The sequence below is a fragment of the Carcharodon carcharias genome, chromosome 1, assembly GCF_017639515.1.
Source record: "Carcharodon carcharias isolate sCarCar2 chromosome 1, sCarCar2.pri, whole genome shotgun sequence".
Classification (NCBI taxonomy): Eukaryota; Metazoa; Chordata; class Chondrichthyes; order Lamniformes; family Lamnidae; genus Carcharodon; species Carcharodon carcharias.
This window is the reverse complement of record NC_054467.1, coordinates 230,605,450-230,626,078: the sequence shown is the minus strand read 5'-3', so window position 1 is coordinate 230,626,078 and position 20,629 is coordinate 230,605,450. Positions and strand designations below refer to the sequence as shown.

The 20,629-nt window shown below is 43.2% G+C and overlaps 1 protein-coding gene across 1 annotated transcript; it reads left to right on the top strand.

The window, feature by feature from the left end:
• The first annotated feature begins 18,770 nt into the window (after nt 1-18,770).
• On the top strand, nt 18,771-19,145 carry LOC121275853 (histone H2B-like). Its single transcript, XM_041183583.1, has one exon. It carries the CDS (start codon nt 18,771-18,773, stop codon nt 19,143-19,145), a length of 375 nt encoding a protein of 124 aa, XP_041039517.1.
• Nucleotides 19,146-20,629: the final 1,484 nt, after the last annotated feature.

Below are 20,629 nucleotides of genomic sequence, written 5' to 3'. Positions count from 1 at the left end.
ACTCCAGTTTCCAGCCCACTCCCCATATCCCATGATTCTCTGAGAGACCAAAAGTCTGCCTGTTGCAAACAAAAACGGAAAATACTGGAAAAATTCAGCAGGTCTGACAGCATCTGTGGAGAGAGAAACAGAGTTAACATTTTGAGCCTGTATGACCCTTCTTCAGAGCTAAAGAGAAATAGAAATGTGATTAATTTACACTGTTTAAGGGGGGTGGAGCAGCTGAAGCTGGATAGATACCATTAACAGTCCCTTTGTCCTTTAGTTCATGACATCTTTGTCAATCTCTCATTTGCCCCCACTTATCACTGGCCTTCTATCCAGCTCCACCTGCTCCACCCCCCTTAAACAGTATAAATTTTGGCACAGTCCTACTTCTCTGTAGCTCTGAAGAGTCATACGGACTCGGAATGTTAACTCTGCTTTTCTCTCCACAGATGCTGTCAGACCTGCTGAGTTTTTCCAGCATTTTCTGTTTCTGTTTCAGATTTCCAGCAGCCGCAATATTTTGCTTTTTTCTGTCTATCGCAGCCTTAAATGTATCCAATGATGGGGCACCCACAAACCTCTGTGGTAAGGAATTCCAAAGATTCGCAACACTTTGAAGAAATTTCTCCTCATCCCAGTCCTAAGTGATCGGCCCTGAGACTGCGCCTCCACTCAGATTCCCCGACCAGCAGAAAAAAATCTCTCAGCGTCTACCCGATCAAGCCCCGTCAGAATGTCATACGTTTCGATGAGATCGCCTATCATTCTTCTAAACACCAGAGAAAATAGACCCAATTTGCTCAGCCTCTCATCATAGGACAACCCCCTCATCAAAGGGACCAATTAGTGAACCTTCACTGTACCGTCGCCAGTGTAAGTATATCTTTTCTTAAATGTGGAGATCAAAACTGCGCACAGTGCTCCAGATGTGTTCTCACCAAAACCCTGTACAACTGTAACAAGTCTTCTTTATTTCTGTACTCCAATCCTCTTGCAATAAAGGCCATTTGTCTTCCTAATTACATGCTGTACCTGTACGCTAACTTTTTGCATTTCTTGTACAAGTACACCAAAACCTCTTTGAATATCAGCATTTAAAATTTCCTCAGCTTTTAAAGAATATTCAGCTTTTCTATTCTTGCGACCAAAGTGAATAACTTCACATTGCCCTACGTTATAATCAATCCGCCATCTTGTTGTCCACCCATTTGCAGCCTCTCAGTGTCCTCCCCGCAGTTTACCTTCCCGCCTACCTTAGTATCATCAGAAAACTTAAATACAGTACTCTGATAAAAGCAAAATACTGCTGAAAATCTGAAACAAAAGCAGAAAATACTGGGAAATCTCAGCAGGTCTAGCAGCATTTGTGGAGAGAGAAACAGAGTCAACGTTTTGAGTCTGTATGACTACTCAAAACATTGGCTCTGTTTCTCTCTCCATAGCTGCTGCTAGACCTGCTGAGTTTTTCCAGCATTTTCTGTAGATACATTACTCTCTGTGTCTTCATCTAAGTCATTAATATAGATTGTAAATAGCTGAGGTCCCAGCACTGACCCTTCTGGTACTCCACTATTCACTACCTGCCAACTCAAAAAAGTCCCATTTATGCCCACTCTCTGCTTCCTATGTTAACCAATCCTTTAGCCATGCTAATATAATACCTCCAACTCCATGCGCACTTATATTGCCTGTTTGTGTGACACCTTATCAAAGGCCTTTTGGAAATCCAGGTATGCTGCATCTACTAGTTCCTCTTTATGTACTTTACTAATTACATCCTCAAAATACTCCAATAAATTTTTCAAACAGGATTTCCCTTTAGTAATACCACTCTTCTAAGTGCATTGTTAACACTTCCTTAACAAAAGATTCCAGCATTTTCACTACAACTGACAATAGGCTAACTGGCCTGTACTTGCCTCTTTACTCTCTTCCTCCTTTCTTGATAAGTGGAGTAACAGTTTACAACTTCCAACCTGTTGGGACCATACCCGAATCTAATGAATTTTGGAAAATCACAGCTAGTGCATCCACTATTTCAATAGCTATCTCTTTCGTACTTTAGGGTTTAGGCCATTAGACCCCAGGGATTTGTCACATTTTAGTCCCTCAAGTTTCTCCAATACTTTTTCTCTGTTGATTTAATTTCCGTAATTTCTTCAATCTTTTTAGCCCCTAGATTATAGTCTATTTCTGGAATGAAACTTGTGTCATCTACTGTAAAGACAGACACAAAGTATTTGTTTAATGCCTCTGCCATTCCCTCATTCCCCATAATAGTTTCTCCTGTCTCTGCTGCTAATGGATTAATGTTAACGTTAGCTACTCTCTTCCTTTTTATATACTTATAAAAGATCTTACAATCTGTTTTTATATTGATGGCTAGCTTACTCTCATATTCTAATTTTGTTCTTTTTATCAATTTTTCAGATGTCCTTTGCTCGTTTCTAAAACATTCCCAATCCTCAGACTTTTTATTGTTTTTTGCAATGGTGGTTCATGCCCTAGAATGGTCACAGTAAGTTTTGTCATTTCTGAGCTAGGCTGGCCCTGACATGCTTCAGAAAATTGAATTTTCTGAATGGAAGTGGGGCTGTAACCACATGCCCTAAGGCTAAGGCCTTGGCCACGCAGCATGTTGGGAGAAGGGACAATCCTGCAGTTGACCTAAGACCTGTAATGAGGGCTGTAGCTGCAATTTAACAAGAACATTCGAGATGAGCAAAACATCTTATGACCAGCTACTTAACGTGAAACATATGTGATCAGCAAGACGATTAAACAAAGACCTGATAAGGAGAACAAGGGAGCAGAGGAGTCCTGCTTACAACAGTCACTGAATTAACGTTGAATTAACGATATCAAACCTTAGGTCATGAAGGTCGTGAGTCACAGTGACCAAGCTCATCTTGGAACATTCAGAAAACTGGACAAAACCCTATAAAAGGGGAGAGGCTCGGAACCTCTGCAGCAACAACCTAGGACCAACCATCGAAGGAAGACCTTCCCTGAGATACTATCAAGGCCATTCATCACCGGCCAAGCCTGATCAACTCTGCTTGTGGGGGTAATACCGAACTTAAACGCATGATAGATAGATATTCTGTGAGCGCTCTACTAGCTCAGAGTAGCATAGTTTAGTTACTACTTAACAGTTGAATTGAATCTGTATACATTATTAATTGGGTGTTTGAAATTACTAATCAATAAAGATATTATTGATTAGGTTTTCAATTGTCCCAGCTTTTTGTCTGATACGCTAAGTTGACTGCACATAGGTGGCATTTTACGGTCAACAGGGCATGGAGGAAAACTTCACATGGCTGTCTTCAACAGTGGCCATTACGAAAGGTAGATAGACTACTTGGTTCCAAGTTCTATTCGTATTACAAAAACTCCGAGAAAGATAATTGGAAATAATATCAGGGTTTCACTTGCCATCCCACTGTGTCTTGGCAGCTAAAGCAATTATTAACTGAAGTCACTAAAGAACAGAAGAAGGCAGTTATCCACATTAGTTCCAATTAGGTGGATTAGCACCTGGGTACAGCATTTGGAGTTGCCTTTCTTTTTCAAATTCAGCCTCTTACAGGCAAATTTGTCCTTCCCACTATCTCAGACAGAGGCAAATGGATCCAGAATTAATATGGTTCACGAGGGATGTGGGGTGGATTTTAAGATGTTAAAAGAGGTGGATCCCTTTTACAGAAACAGAACTGACACAAATGCTCACGGAGCCTTCAGCCATTTCAATAAAGCTCAAATCATTACCTACTACAGCAAACATCTAGTCATAGCAACCAATGCCAAACTCGCAAATCTATTTGGCCCATTTTCCCACTCTCGAATTGTTTGAGGCTTTTAAAGGCTATCTCAAATAAGTATGCTAACAATCAGGATCAATATCAGGCTTTTGGATTTCAGAAGCATTTTTCTGATTTGTACTTTTAAAACATAGTACAATTAGTACAAGGAAAGCTTTGCAAACATTTTGATTATTCTTTAGATAATGCATATGGCAATAAATGATCGTGTCTTTTAGGTAGATACTTTCAGAGTTCGTGCAATATTCCAATGTAATAATTAATTGTGGTGTGCCCATTTGCAGCTCAATGAGCAGTTTTACAATCAGATTGATAGATACCACAGATCCGACAACATTAGCGTCTGAATGTTAGTTTTATTTTATACCAATGGGAGGCAAAGTGCTAAAATGGGTTGCAAAGATGAACATATCTGCTTTAGTATACCTTCTCTCTGTAGCTTTTCAAAGAAGCTTTAGCACATTTAAACTTGGCTTACCAGAATACGGCAACAGCTAGTGCTGTGAAAAGCGACAGTGATCTGTCCCTTTGCTGACGTCTCCAAGGTGTCCTGCACTGACTGATTTCTGCATGATCCTCCATTGGAATATTGCCCTGAAAAATCTGAGGAAGGTAAGTGCGTATTTTTTTGTCTGATTAGGGTCGGAAATAGGGGTTCCGACCCTGGTCGGAAGATTTAGGCCTATAATCTCTAAGAAAAATTCTAAGCACTGTTGATCAGTTTTAGGACTCACAATTTTCTCTTTAAAGTCTGAGTACCACCTCCTTTGATAGTTTAGCAGTGAATACATTGCCTCATGTGACACAGAACCATGCAGATTAAAGGTCTCAGGCTCAATCCCTGTTTTCTACCTCACCCCTAGACCCCTTTGTCCCTCCACATCTCCCTCATCCTTTAAGATATGCCTTAAAGTCTACCTCTTTGACCAAGCTTTTGGTCACCTGACCTAATGTTTTCTTTTTTGATTCAGTGTCAATTTTGTTTTGGCCTGATTATGCTCCTGTGAAGCAAATTGGGGTAGTTCTCTATGTTAAAGATGTTACAGAAATTATGTCATTGTTGTCCCGTCTCAGCAGTTGGGGGCTGGTCACTATTGACAATCAATTGCATGATTGGCTGCCAGATCAGGGTTATCTGTAATTCTGCCTATGGTCAAGTACCATCCCGATACACAATGAGCAAGCTGCTGGCACCTATGAAGCTACAACTTGGTATGAGGCAAGCCTCTTCAAAGCAGAAAAAGAAAGAGTACCTAGCGAACATCGAGCAGACCTACACATCCTTTCTCACTCTCACCATTTTCTCTGAAAGATGGAAATGCCTGCTAACAAATCTAGCACATAAATGCTCAACGTGCTCATTTTAATTTCCTATGTCCTCCCTTTTAACTCTTGCAAAATAAATAAAGACATTTTTACCCCCAAATCACTCATTTCACTTTTCACACTTAAACATATTTTTAAGTTTCTCCCAATTGTTCCAGTCAGCAACATTTTCTTAAAGCCCAATGTTCTGTGTGTTTCCCACATTCCTTCCCGGGCACGCAAAATGTCCTACTAAGTCCCTCAGCGTAACTTTTCCACTGTTCTACTGGTGCCCTCGCTTCCATGAAATCTTTGCAGCTTTGGGATTGTGTGTTCTGGTACCCCTTAGCAAGCCCAAAAGTCTTTTTTCTTACACTTAGCAGAAATTCAATGGATTCCACGTCCCAGCACACTCACTGTATTAGAGGAAAGCAGTTGGAACAGATCCACACGAACAGACTATTTTTGTGAATACTGGTGAAATAACATCTGGAATGAAAATAGCTTCAAATGTTGTGTTTTTGGTATATTTCCAGGAATGTAGCCTTACTGATATCAGGATGCCAAATATATATTATATTATGTTAATCATATTTTCCCTCCCTAACAACACTCTGTGTGTGCCTGCACCACGTAGACTGCTGAAGTTCAAGAAGGCAGCTCACCACCACCTTCTCAAGGGCAATTAGGGGTGGGCAATAAATGCTGGTCTAGCCAGCACCGCCAAATATTTTTTAAATTATTCAAATAGACACAAGCATGTCTGAGTCTTAGCTAATGTTCAAAGCTTTAGCAATCACCATCTGCAAGCAGTTAATTCAAAGCTTGTTCCACTGAGTCAAAACCAGTTCAGAGTATACCCAGGTTATAGGCGCCTATTATAGGATAATCGTTGTTTGAATGGCACTGAAAGTGCTCAGGCTCTGGGCAATTCATTCTGTTCACATCATTGTACATTTTCCAAACAGTGATTTTGCTTTTAAATAATTGAAAAGCGTATGCTTTGTATCTTAGAGGCAATCTGATAACATTGGACATGAGTTACATTGTCTTGTTTCATACCTATGGGTCAAATTTCTCCCCCCACCTCTGTGGACACATGCACCCAAAGCTTGCTCCGTCTGACCTGACCTGAATTTGTCTGCATCTTTGGGTTCGGGGTCAGCTAAATGGGCTGGAACTTGCCCACAGCAGAGGCCCAGTTCTGGGCAGGGGCTTGCACCAGAAAGCAGGCGTATTACCCAAGTGGTCTGAGAGGTCTGCAGCAACAGCAAACATAACTACTAGCTTAAAGGCTTTTTGGCTGCTATCCAAAATCTGCATCAGGCCCCAAAAGTCTTCCTACTGGTTTGAAAAAGAGGGTACAGTACTTGCCTTTTCGGGCCTTACAATATATCTGAGGCCGCTGGGCATAAGCAGTTCGGCCTATCCAATGGAGGATTAGGCAAGAGACCCAGGGAGGTGAAGCAGGAGGCACAGAGAACATCATTCTGTCCCATTTACATACAGTTTTGCCGCTTGCATCTCATGCGGCTGTAGGTGGTCCATCTAAGGAAACCTGGAAGTAAGAAGGAAAGAAAAAGGAAATAGTAATCAGACAGCATGGATCTCCATGGTTTTGTCCTCTGCCCAGAAAGTAAGCATTATGTGGTTGCAAGATAGAGGCAAATTTTACCTGTAGTTTTCTTGCCATGCTGTGACTTTCCTATTCTGATTTTGAAGATGAGATCATGGCTGAACTTCTACCTTTCCATTTTCCCACCTTATCTCCATTCTCTTTTCTTTCATATTATTTCATGGGACGTGGGTGGCACAGGCAAGGCCAACATTTGTTGCCTTTTACTTAGAAGATTAAATAGTAGGCTAAGCCTTTTATAAAAGCTGAAAGGCTAGTAAATGTTGCTATTTAGAGGAATTTTGTTGTCCTCATACATGATTACAGAGAGTTAACATGCAGATAGAGCAGGCAATTAGGAAGACAAATGATTGTTAGCCTTTATTCCATGGGGATTGGAGTATAAGAATCAGGAAGTATTGTTGCAATTATATAAGCTTTGGAGAGACCACACCTGAAGTATTGTGCACAGACAGTCTTAGTTTCCTTGTACTAAGGAAGGATATAATTGCCTTGAAAGTGGTGCAACGAAGGTTCACTAGGTTGATTTTTGAGGTGAGAGGGTTGTCTTATGAGTAGAATATGTCCATACTCTCTGAGGCTTAAAAGAATAAGCATTGAAACATGTAAGATTCTTAGAGGGCTTGACAAGGTAGATGCTGAGGGATTGTTTTCCCTGGCTGGAGAGTCTAGAACTAGAGCCATAGTCCTTGCATAATAGGTTGGCCACTTAGGACTGAGATGAGGAGAAATTTCTTCACTCAGAGGGTTGTGAATTTTTAAAATTCTCTACTACAGAGAGCTAGAGATGCTCAGTCATTGAGCATATTCAAGACAGAGATCAACAGATTCATAAGGGGAGATGGTGGCATAATGGGAATGTCACTGGGTGAGTAGTCCATAGGCTCAGGCTAATACTCTGGGGGCAGTGATTTGAATCTTACCATGGCACTTTGTGGAATGTTAATTCAATTAATAAAATCCAGAATATAAACTGTTGCTGATTGCTGTAAAAATCCATCTGGTTCACTAATGTCCTTTAAGGAAGGAAACCTGCCATCCTTACCTGGTCTGGCCTATGTCTGACCCATACAAATGTGACTGACTCTTAACTGCTATCTGAAATGGTCCAGCAAGCCACTCAGTTCAAGGGCAATTAGCGATGGGCAACAAATGCTGGTCTTGCCAGCAATGCCCACATCCCATGAAAGAATAATTTTAAAAAAATGAAATTAAGAGAAATGGAAATAAGATAGGGAAGTGGAATCAAGATGGAAATTCAGCCATGTTCTCATTGAATGGTGGAGCAGGTTTGAGGTTCCAACTGGCCCAGTCCTCTTTCATGTTCTTATGAACCCAGTCCTCATCATCCAACCATACTGTACAGATGCTTTTCAACAATCACAAATATGGCCATGGTTGACCTTCCTTCTCTAGCCTAAGGGCATGCAGGTTAACTGTAGGAGCCCAATTGTCACCCCAGTTGAAATGATCTGACTTGGAACAGGGTAGATGGACCATCTGCCAACTAAGATCCAGAAAGGAAAAATAAATTAACTACAGAGGAAGCTCATTAGTGAATTATATTTAGTTGAAAGGAAAATTAATGCAATAATATCTCTGGTTGATAGCCTCAGTTGAGGCAATGTATGGGCCAATATTAGCAATGCAGCATGTGTGCAGGAAGTGTGTCCAGCTGCAGTTCTGGAAGCTCGGGTTTCAGAGCTGGAACTGCAGCTGGGGACACTGTGGAGCATCAGTGAGTCTGAGAGCATCCTGGATAGCACGTTTAGAGAGGTGGTCACACCGCAGCTGGAGGGACTTGAGGAAGGAAGGGAATGGGTGACCACCAGACAGTCCAAGAGAAACAAGCAGGTAGTTCAGGAGTCCCCTGGGGTCCCACTCGCAAATCAGTATTACATTTTGGAGGCTAATGAGGACGCTGGTTCCTCCATGGGATTGCAAACAGAGCCAAGCAGCCTGTCTGTACAGGAGGGGAGGAAGAGAGGAAGAGCAATAGTAATAGGGGATTCCAAAGTCAGGGGAATAGATAGGCGCTACTGTGGCAGTCAATATGACTCCAGGATGATGTGTGGCCTTCCTGGTGCCAGGGTCTGGGATGTCACTGAACGGCTGCAGGGCATCCTGAAGGGGGAAGGTGATAAGGCAGAGGTCATGGTACATGTTGGTACCAATGACATAGGTAGAAAGAGGAATGAGGTCTTGCATCAAGAATTCAGGGAGTTAGACAGTAGACTAACAAGCAGTAATCTCTGGATTACTCCCAGTGCCACATGCTAGCAAGCACAGAAATAGGAGAATAGCGCAGATGAATACTGGCTTAAGAGTTGGCACAGGAGGGAGCGTTTTAGATTCCTGGATCACTGGGACCGTTTCTGGGGAAGGTGGGACCTGTACAAGCGGGACGGTCTACATCTGAACCAGAGCAGGACTAACATCCTTGCGGGCGGGTTTGCTAGTGCTGTTGGGAGGATTTACAGTAAAACAATCAAGTCAGAGGGAGTACAGCTGCATTAAGTTTCAGGGGAGTAAGGCAAGGCTGGATGGCCTCTGCTTTAATGCCAGGAGTACTACAGGTAAAATGGATGAGTTAAGGATGAGGATTGACATGTGGATTTGCGATATAGTAGGCATCACAGTGACGTGGTTGAGGGAGGGGCAGGATTGACAGCTCAACATTGCGGGATATAGAATCTTCAGGTGAGACAGGGGAGGGGGTAAAAGAGGAGGAGGCATTGCATTATTAGTTAAGGAGTCAGTTACTGCAGTAAGGAGAGATGATATCTTGGAGGGAGCATCGAATGAAGCTTTGTGGGTAGAGCTTAGGAATAAAAAAGGGGCAGCCACATTGTTAGGTGTTTATTATAGACCCTCAGATAGTCAGTGGGAAATTGAGGGGCAAATATGTGCAAAATTTGCGGAGGTGCATAAAAACAATAACAATAGGGTAATTATATTAGGTGATTTCAACTTTCCCAACATTAAATGGGATAGACATAGTGTAAAGGGCTTGGATAGAGTGGATTTCTTGAACTGTGTACAGGAGAACTTCTTAGGTCAATATGTAAATGGTCCAACAAGGGACAGTGCAGTGCTGGACTTAATTCTGGGGAATGAAGCTGGACAGGTGGCTGAGGTGGTGGAGGGGGAGCATTTTAGTGATAGCGACCACAACATAGTTCAATTTAAGCTTGTGATGGACAAAGAAATAGACAAGTTGCAAAAAAATCTTTTGGATTGGGGGAGAGCAAAATTTAGTAAAATAAGGCAGGATCTGGTCAAGGTAGACTGGGAACAGCTGCTTGTGGGGAAATCTACAGAAGAGCAGTGGGGGGTGTTCAAAAAGAATATGGGGAGGGTACAGACTCAACATGTTCCCTCTAGGGTGATAGGAAGGAATAACAAGCCCAGAGAACCATGGATGACCAGAGATATTTAGGTTACAATGATAAGGAGAAGAGAGGCTTTTAGCAGGTACAAGGTGAGCAAATCAGCAGAGGCATTAGTGGAGTACAGAAAGTGCAGGGTGGAACTTAAGAAAGCAATTAGAAGAGCAAAGGGGGAATATTAGAAAGCTCTGGCTGGTAAAAGTAGGGAAAATCCCAAGATATTCAGTAAGTATATCAACGGGAAGAGGATAACCAGGGAAAGAGTAGGACCCATTAGGGACCAAGGGGGGCAAACTATGGGTGGAGCCAGAGGACATGGGTAGAGTGTTGAATGAATACTTCACATCTGTCTTCACCCAAGAGAATGAGGATGAAGGTATGGAACTCGGGGAGAGGGATTGCGAGGTTCTTGAGCAAATTCATATCGGGAATGATGCGGTATTGGAGGTGTTGGCAGGCTTAAAAGTGGACAAATCGGCAGGTCCAGATGATTTGTGTCCCAGATCGCTGTGGGAGGCAAGGCAGGAGATCGCAGGGGCTCTGACCCAAATTTTGAATTCCTCTTTGGCCATGGGGGAGGTGCCAGAGGACCGGAGAACAGCTAATGTGGTTCCGCTATTTAAGAAGGGTTGTAGAGATAAGCCAGGGAACTACAGGCCAGTAAGTCTTATGTCAGTGGGAGGGAAACTATTGGAGAAAATTCTGAAGGAGAGAATCTATCTCCACTTGGAGAGGCAAAGTTTGATCAGGGACAGTCAGCATGGCTTTGTCAGAGGGAGGTCATGCCTAATAAATTTGATTGAATTTTTTGAGGAGGTGACCGGGTGTGTAGATGAAGGTAGTGCAGTTGATGTAGTTTATTTGGATTTCAGCAAAGCCTTTGATAAGGTCTCACATGGGAGACTTATAAAGAAGGCAAATGCATATGCGATACAAGGTAATTTGATAAGGTGGATTCAAAATTGGCTTAGTTGTAGGAGACAGAGGGCGATGACAGAAGGATGCTTTAGTGACTGGAAGCCCGTGTCCAGTGGCGTACCGCAGGAATCTGTGCTGGGTACCCTATTATTCGTCATTTATATAAACGACATAGATGACTATGTGGGGCGGTAGGATTAGTAAGTTTGCGGATGACACAAAGATTGGCTGGGCGGTTAATAGTGAGGTTGATTGTCTTGGGCTACAGGAAGATATAGACGGGATGGTCAAATGGACAGATAAATGGCAGATGGAATTTAACCCTGAAAAGTGTGAGGTGATACACTTTGGAAGGAATAATTTGATAAGGAAGTAATCAAGGAACGGAATGACACTAGAATGTTCTGAGGAACAACGTGGCCTTGGCGTGTGCATCCATAGATCTCTGAAGGCGGAGGGGCACGTTAGTAGGGTGGTGAAAAAGGCACCTGGGACACTTGCCTTTTTCAATCGAGGCATAGATTACAAAAGCAGGGTGGTCATGTTGGAGTTGTATAGAACCTTGGTGAGGCCACAGCTGGAGTACTGCGTGTAGTTCTGGTCACCACATTATAGGAAGGATGTGATTGCACTGGAGGGGGTGCAGTGGAAATTCACCAGGATGTTGCCTGGGATGAAACATTTAAGTTATGAAGAGAGGTTGGATAGACTTGGGTCGTTTTCATTGGAGCAGCGAAGACTGAGGGGCGACCTGATTGAGGTGTACAAGATTATGAGGGGCATGGACAGGGTGGATAGGGAGCAGCTGTTCCCCTTAGTTGAAGGGTCAGTCACAAGGGGGCATAAGTTCAAGGTATGGGGCAGGAGGTTTAGGGGGGATGTGAGGAAAAGCTTTTTTACCCAGAGGGTGGTGAAGGTCTGGAATGCGCTGCCTGGGAGGGTGCTGGAGGCAGGTTGCCTCACATCCTTTAAAAAGTACCTGGATGAGCACTTGGCACCTCATAACATTCAAGGTTATGGGCCAAGTGTGGGTAAATGGGATTAGGTAGGTAGGTCAGGTGTTTCTCATGTGTCGGTGCAGACTCGATGAGCTGAAGGGCCTCTTCTGCACCGTGATTCTGTGATTCTGTGAATGCTGCTTTGCTGTCACCAAGTTGGTAATCTTAGAACACCAGTGCCAAAACGCACATATAAAGATAAAGGAACAGGAGGAGGCCATTCAGACCCTCAACCCTGTTTCTCCATTTAATTAGACCACGGCTGATCTGTATCTCAAAGTTATTTATGCATCTTATTTGCTCCACATCCATCGGCACCATTACCTAACAAAAGTCTTATCACCTCAGTCTTGAAAATTTTGATCAGCCCAGCATCTTGGAGCCAAAATATCAAATTCCTACTACCTGTTGCATGAAAAATGATTTCCTGATTTCACTTCTAAATGGCCTAGTCTAAATTTAAGATTGTACCTTCTTGTTCTGGAATATCCTAGCAGAAGAATCAGTTTCTCTGTATGCGTTTGATCAAATCCTTTTACCAATTTAAAAACCTAAAATTCAATCACCCCTCTACTTTCTAAATTCAACAGAATGCAAACCAAGTTTATGCAGCTTGTCCTGATAATATTACCCTTTACTCTGGGATTATTTTGGTAAACCTGCTTTGTTCACTTCCAAGGCCCATATGTCTTTCCTGAGGTGGGTCACCCAAATGTGAATACTATACATTAGGTTGATTCTGACCAAGGCTCTGGTAAAACTGAAGCAACCCTTCCTCACTTTTGTAGTCCTGTCATTTAAAATAAAGGGCAACATTCCTAAAGAAAGATATACTTGTCATAGAGGAAATGACAACGAAGGTTCACTAAATTAATTCCTGGGTTGAAGAGACTGTTCTGTGAGGAAAGATTAAATAGACTGGGCCTTTATTCAGACATACTATATTCTTACAGGGCTGAACAAGGTAGATGCAGGAAGGATGTTTCCCTGGCTGAATGGAGGTCTAGAACCAGGAGAGAGTGTCTGAATAAGGAACAGGCCGCTTATGTTTGAGATTTCTTCACACAGAGGGTAGTGAATCTTTGGAATTCTCTACCATAGAGGGCTGTGGAAAATCAATCATCCCTCTGGGGATTTCAACTTATTTCTGGGGGAGGTGATGGTGTAGTGGTATTGTTGCTGGACTAGTAAACTGGAGACCTGGCTTCAAATCCTACCAGCTGGTGGAGTTTGAATTCAATATAAAAAAAAATCTGGAAATTCTAAAGATGAAATGATTGTTGTTAAAAATGCATCTAGTTCACTAATGCCTCTTTAAGGAAGGAAATCTATACCCTTACCTGGTCTGGCCTACATATGACTCCAGACCCACCCACAGCAATGTGGTTGACTCTTAAAATCCCCTATGAACAAGGGCAATAACATGCTGGCCTAGCCAGTGATGCCCACATCCCATGAATGAATTAAAAAAAATCCTCAAGGAGGGTGAGGAAAGTGGTATTGAATTAGAAGTGTGATTGAATGGTGGAGCAGGCTGAATGGCCTACACCTGCTCTTATTCCATTTGGCTTCCGATTTTTTTGGGGGGGAGGAGGGGGGCATGTGCTTTTCGTGATCTGTTCACATGGACATGTAAATCTCTTGCCCCATTCACAGCTCTAATTTGCCTTTCTTGGATCCAAGGTAGGTGACCTCACACAATTGAAACTCCATCTGCCTTGCCTACTCACTAAGTTCCTTTGCAATGTCTTGCTTTGTTATCCCCCATGGGGGGAATGGTCTGGTAACACTCTTTCTCAAGGCTGGCAGGTGACATAAGAAAGACAGACTTGCATTTATGCAGCACTTTTCAAAACCTCAGGATGTTCGAAAGCATTTTACAGCCAATGAAGCACTTTTAAAGTGTGGTCATTGTTGTGATATAGACTTTGTGTTCAAGCCCCTGGAATGGGATCACTTAGCCAGGCCGCACCCCCACAAGCTGAACTAAACCTCACCAATAAATCAAGAGACAAGGTCAGGTGAAGAAAATTGGCAGAAAAAAAACTCACAAAATAAACACTAAAGGCAATGCCTACTTTCTAACTGGTACAGATTTCAATATAAAGCCAAAATATTCTGTCCTTCCTCTCCTTTCTACCACACACATAGAACAGGAAACTGCAAGAACAGTCATACCAGGCCCTGACATCAAGATGCCTCTGAAACTATGTTTGATTTAAGAAGAAATGCATAACACAATGTAACTCAAAGGTACATTCCAGCGTGGTTATCATCAATCAAGGAAAAAGCTGGCATTTTGTTGGCAGCGCACGTAGAAGCCAATGAACAGCACTTTTGATAAGAATGTTTTCACATGCCTGAGGGGATGAGGTATTTGGTGCTGACTTTTCTCTGCTCCATTCAACATGTGGAGATGTTTTCACTTCTACATTTCAAAAGATATAAATTGTTTTTTTTCCCTCAGTTTCTGTGTTCCCCCCACGCGTTCCTGAGAGAAGTCCGTGGGGTATGGCCCCCTCCATCACAATGTGTAAGCTTGACAGTGCTTGTTGGCGGGAGGCCAATGGAAGGGAAATCACCAACAAACCCAATATCGTCCTCCTTTGACACCCATGAAAACACATTTTTCGGCAGGGATCAATAATTAGCAACCATAAATGACAACCATGGTTGATTTTTCTCTTTGTCACGTCGGCCAACTACAGCATAACATTCTAGGACAATTTAATCATCACAGGCCTGTGGGTGGCATTGCAGTAGTTTCTGTAGCGAATAGCTCGCTACTCACTCACTTTTCCAACAGAACCGGGGCCAGGACTCCCAAAAAAGTTGCAAGTGTTAATATTGGTGATAAGTGAAGCAATTTTGGACCAAATATCTGTATCCGTCTGTCAAGCACCACTGGCTTCCAGTACCCAGCAGGTTGATGACATCACCCTCATTTTCTTTTTCAAATCCCTGTGTGGCCACATGGCACTCAATCTCTACCATCCCCTTCCGAGGTAAGGCACAGCTCCTGCCCCTCTAACACCAGATTGCTTCTTACTCCACGTTGCCCCATTCCATCATCAGCACCCATTCTCTCAGCCGGGATTCTCTCCTGCAGATTGCCTTCACTAGCTTTCAGAAGCCTCCTTAGAATGTTTCCCTTTGGCTGTATTTTTGTGGCCTCACCCTAACTCGTTTCTCTTTTTTTTCTCTCTCCTACTCAGCATTCTGCATTCCCCACCAACCCCCAACCCACACCCCCCATCCCCCGCCCCGCACCCCCCACACCCCACCACCACTGCCACTCCCTGCAGCCTAAAGAAAGAACATCTTGTATTTGTATAGCCTCTTTCATGACCTCAGGGTATTCCAAAGTGCTTCGAGTGTTTTTGAAGTGTAGTCACTGTAAGGTGTTGCCTGCAATGTTGCCCACTGCCCAAGGAGAAATGACAGATTCTCCAATCTGATAAATTGCAATTCCCAGCCCATGATATGTGACAGGGTTAGAGAATCTGGCCACTAAACTTTTTTTTTATTCGATCATGGGATGGAGGCATTGCTGGCTAGGCCAGCAATTTATTGCCCATCTCTAATTGCCCTTGAGGGCTGAGTGGCTTGCTAGGCATTTCAGGGGACCTGGAGTCACATGTAGCCCAGGCCAGCTAAGGATAGCAAATTTCCTTCCCTAAAGGGCATTAGTGAACCAGATGGGTTTTTACATGGTTTCATGGTCATCATAAGAACATAGAACATAAGAACATAAGAATTAGGAACAGGAATAGACCATTCAGCCCCTTGTGCCTGCTCCACCATTCAATAAGATCATGGTTGATCTTCTTGTGTTTCAATTTCCACATTCCCATCTACCCCTGATAACCTTTGATTCCCTTGCCTAACAAGAATCTATCTACTTCTGCCTCAAAAATATTCAATGACCCCGTCTCCACCACCTTCTGAGGCAGAAAATTCCAAAGTCGCACAGCCCTCTAAGAGAAAAGATTTCTCCTCATCTCTGTCCTAAAAGGGCGACCCCTAATTTTAAAACAGCGCCCCATAGTTCTGGACTGACCCACAAGAGGAAACATCCTTTCAACGTCCACCTTGTCAAGGCTGTTCAGGATCTGTACACTTCAATCAATTCACCCCTCACTCTTCTAAACTCCAGCAGAAACAAGCCCAGTCTGTCCAGCCTTTCCTCATAAGACAACCCACTCATTCCAGGTATCAATCTAGTAAACCTCCTTTGAACCGCCACCAATGCATTTACATCCTTCCTTAAATAAGGAGATCCAAAACTGCACACGGTATTCTAGGTGCGGTCTCACCAATGCCCTGTATAACTGAGGCATTACATCCTTACTTTTATGTTCAATCCCTCTTGTAGTAAAGGATAACATTGCATTAGCCTTCTTAATTGCTTGCTGTACCTGCATTCTAACATTTTGTGTCTCGTACTAGAACACCTAGATCCCTCTGCACCTCAGAATTAGGCACCTGTTCTCCACTAAACTTTTAATTCCAGATTTCTTTATTGAATTCAAGTTTTACCATATGCTGTGGCGGGATTCACACCCAGGTCCCCAGAGCATTACCCTGGGCCTCTGGATTACTTGTCCAGTGACAATACCACCACCCCTAATGCTGAACATTTGGCTGGAAACAAAGAAAAAGACGATCTGAACAGATGTTGAATGTCACCTTTCTGAAAGTACCACAATGAATTAGCTGTGGAAACTTTTTGTAGTTATAAGAGGTGTATGTATTAATGATTAAAGAACATGAGATTTTTATTTGCCCCCTTTGTAGATAAATGGCCTCAAGTGTGAAATACTTTCAGTCCTCATTACCTACACATGAATAAGCCTTTCATTTAAACTATTCAATAAAACACAAACACACAGACACACACAAAGTGTATTTCCAGGACGTTTCGTGTGTGCTCTGAACATTCCTCATTCAAAGCTAAGTATTTCTTGATTATATAATTAGATGCTTAAGCCAATTAGTGGAACTGTCAGTCCCATTAGTGGGATGGAGAAATAATTTCCTTTTTTGTAACTTAAAAGCCCCTGAAACGCTTTCTGTTGCTGTCAGATACAGCCATGCTAAATGAGTAGATTTGATTGTTCCCTTGTTTACTTTAACAGCATCAATAAAGATTTGTTGAATCGTGCTCATCCATCATATCTGTGATCAATGCTGGTCTACGCAAGACAGATGACTAGACAGCTGTGCACAGCTGAATAATTGACGATGATCCCTTGAAGCTCACAAATATTTCATGTAATTAATCACAAGGACAAAGAGCCCCATTTTCTGACCAACTCATGTTGCGTTCAGTGTTAATGGCCAGAATTTTCCAGCCCCGCCATGGTGGCTTCCTCCGTAGTGGGGCCAGCAAACTGTTGAAATTTCCATTCACATCAGCGGGACAGGAAGATCCCACCGGCGTGAGGGGCTGGGAAATTCTGGCCAATGTTCCCAGTTGTGCAAAACCGGTTGCAAAATTCCTGAATTCTTCCATTTAAAGCAGTATAGCTTTAATGGTGATGGTGATGATCTCTACTGCATGCAAGTTGTTTGGAGTGATTATGAGATTGTGAATGAAGAACGCTATAAGTGAGAAATCAGTCCCTTGTGATTTAACAGCCAGTGGCTGGCTAGTAAAATAAACATCATATTCTTTAATATTGCTGAAAAGAAATGGATTGCAGAATAAGAAAATATTGCCGAAGCTTTCTCTCTTGCACTCATCAGGAAAACTGCAAGAATGCCAAATTTCAAACGATCGCAACAATTAAACTCCGGGAGAGAAGGGTGCTTATTGGTTGGCAAGTCAAATCTGATTGACCGAGGCCTTGCCATGGAGAAAGCAATGGAGAACAATAGGCTCCCCACGCTTTTGGATAATTCAAAAAAAGTGCAAGGCTTGAACATGTTCCTTTTGTTTGTAGAGAACAGGTCCCTGTTTATGAACGTATGTGACTTCTAACAAGTGTGAATGAACCATGTTATGAACTTGACTGATTATCTTAAATTGGTTGTTAGTGTAGCTATTAGCACACTCTGGATTGTTCAGCAAGTGCTGCCCAATTGCGGAATCACATCTAACAGTAGATATTTTATTTTGCATTTTACAGGGGCGGTTGAGTATGGTCTGTAATTTGCCTATTACAAACAATTGAAGGAACATGCTGTTTAATTTGATCAGCCAACCATTGCGACATACTCAGGCACTGAAATTCATACATGGAATTATTCAGTTGTGTGGTAGGCAGAATGTCTTTTTGGACTGACACAACATCCTGTTGGTGGAAAATATGATTCACGTGGCCACTGCATGGTAGCAGCTTACTTAACCTGTTGTTCAAATTTTTGAAAAACTTTCCATTTCCAGGGTAATTTGAGGCAAACCAGACACTTTTCAGGTCTGAAAGGGGTGCCCTTTGACCCATTCATGAGTCTGCATGATACACAACAAACAATGACCTGATCAAGATAGCCATTATCCAACAGGATAGCTTTGCTGTGCTCTATTTCTGTGTCAAGTTGCAAGGAGACCCTATGGCGAGGGCCTTATTTACAAGTTTGCTGAAAAGGCTAATGGTATAGGACATGAAGCTCTATTGCCATGATATAGCAATGCAATGCAAATGTTGATGGCTTCCTCCAGCAGCAAGTTCATGTATAAGCTGACTTGAGTAGGTCCAAGTTGAGTGGAATGCCTGAGGTGGCTGCTGCGGTTAAGCGTGTTGTGTCCCACAAGGCGTCGAAACGGTCGTCGACTAAAGTCAGCAAGAAGCTGCCCAAGAAGTGGAGGAAATCTCGCAAGCAGAGTTATTCCACTTACGTGTACAGGGGGCTGACCCATGTCCACCCCTCCACCAGGTGCTTGTCCAAAGCCATGAGTGTCATGAATTCCTTTGTTGTCAACATTTTCAAGCGCATTGCCCCCAAGGCCTCACACCTCATTCGCTACAACAAGCGTCACACCATCTTGGCCAAGAAGATCCAGCATGCCATCCGCCTCAAGCTGGCCAAACACACCATCTCCAAAGGCACCAACACAGTCACCAAGTACACCAATTCCATTTAGGTTGATCATTCTAAAGATTACAAGCTTGCAATGTTGAAAGAGCACATACGCAGGCATTGCTATCAATATGTAAGTCCAGTTTAGTTTTCATATTATGGCTCTGATGGAGGGTCCCTTTTGAACTGTTAATCTATCTTCCATTTAGCAGCACAGTCAACAGAGTGGATTAAAATATGGAGAAAATTGTGTTTAAAATAAGCAGTGCTGTTTCAATACACTTTCCAGTTCTGGCCATTGAAACACAAGTGTTAAAATTCAAGTTCTGAAAGCAAATCTTAAGTCCAAAGAAGAAAGAATTGAAAACCTTGGGCAATTCAGATAAGAGAAGAGGAGATTGAAAACTTCCAGAGGGATATATGATACAGAAAACATAAATCCATTACAGCACTTCAGGCTATCTTCTATTTAAAACCCATTGTTCTGCACTCACCCACCCATGGAAGCAGTTTTTCCACATTCACACGATCAACCTGTCACAACTTTAAGTATATCTGTCAGGCCTCCTATTTTCAGTGAATAGAGACCCAGCCTGTTCAATCTTTCCTAAGGGCAGAATTTTCCCATTGGCATGCAGGGGAAGGCCCTGCACGTCCCCGTGTAAAATGACGCACAGTGACGTCTGGACACTCGCCCAACTTCACCGCGCGCCATTGCGATATTTTGTTGGGTGGGTGCACAATGATATCTGCTGCACACCCGCTGTTAATTAATAGGCCACTTAAGGCCCTTGACTCACCAATCGACGCCGATTTTTCAGAGTCCGTGCAGTCTTCGGGTCGGCACACGGGCACAACAGGCAGGCGGGTAGGACACATTTGTATCAACCTCATCCACGGGCAGGATAAGAGGGCTCACCGGGGTCATGAGAGTGCTCTCTCAAGTATTGATTTTTCAGAGTTATTGAAACTTGCCTGTGTGATCTGCAATACTTCAAAGCACACCCCAGCTGCTTTGTCTGGACTCTTAACCTTCAGGTCAGCACTCTGAAGTGAGGAGTCTTTTCTGGGCCTGCAGGTTTCAGGGAGCTTTCCCATAGCCTGGGAATGGGAGCTGACCTCTCCACTGGAGGCACCTCCTCTGAGGAGGAAGTGAGGGCTGGAAGGGGGAGGAGGCCAGGACCACAAATTCAGCCTCCAGGGGAGCCACCTTTGGGAGGACAAGCGCAGGCACAAGGGGTGCAGGGCCAAGAGGTAGACCAAGGCGGAAGGGGCCGCAGAAGGCGCCACTATTGTGCCAGGGTATACAAGTGGTGCAGTGCCAAAGGACGCTCCATCTCTCAAGGGAGACAGTCAACTATGTCTGTCAGATGATTGACCCTGAGATCTCTGCTAACTGTGTGGGTGGACACCCCATACTGATGGCTCTAAAGGTCACAACTCCCCTCAACTTCTATGCCTCTGGATCCTTCCAGGGGTCGGTGGGTGATCTCTGTGGAGTCTCCTAATCAGCTGTCCACAGTTGTGTCAAGCAGGTTACAGACGCTC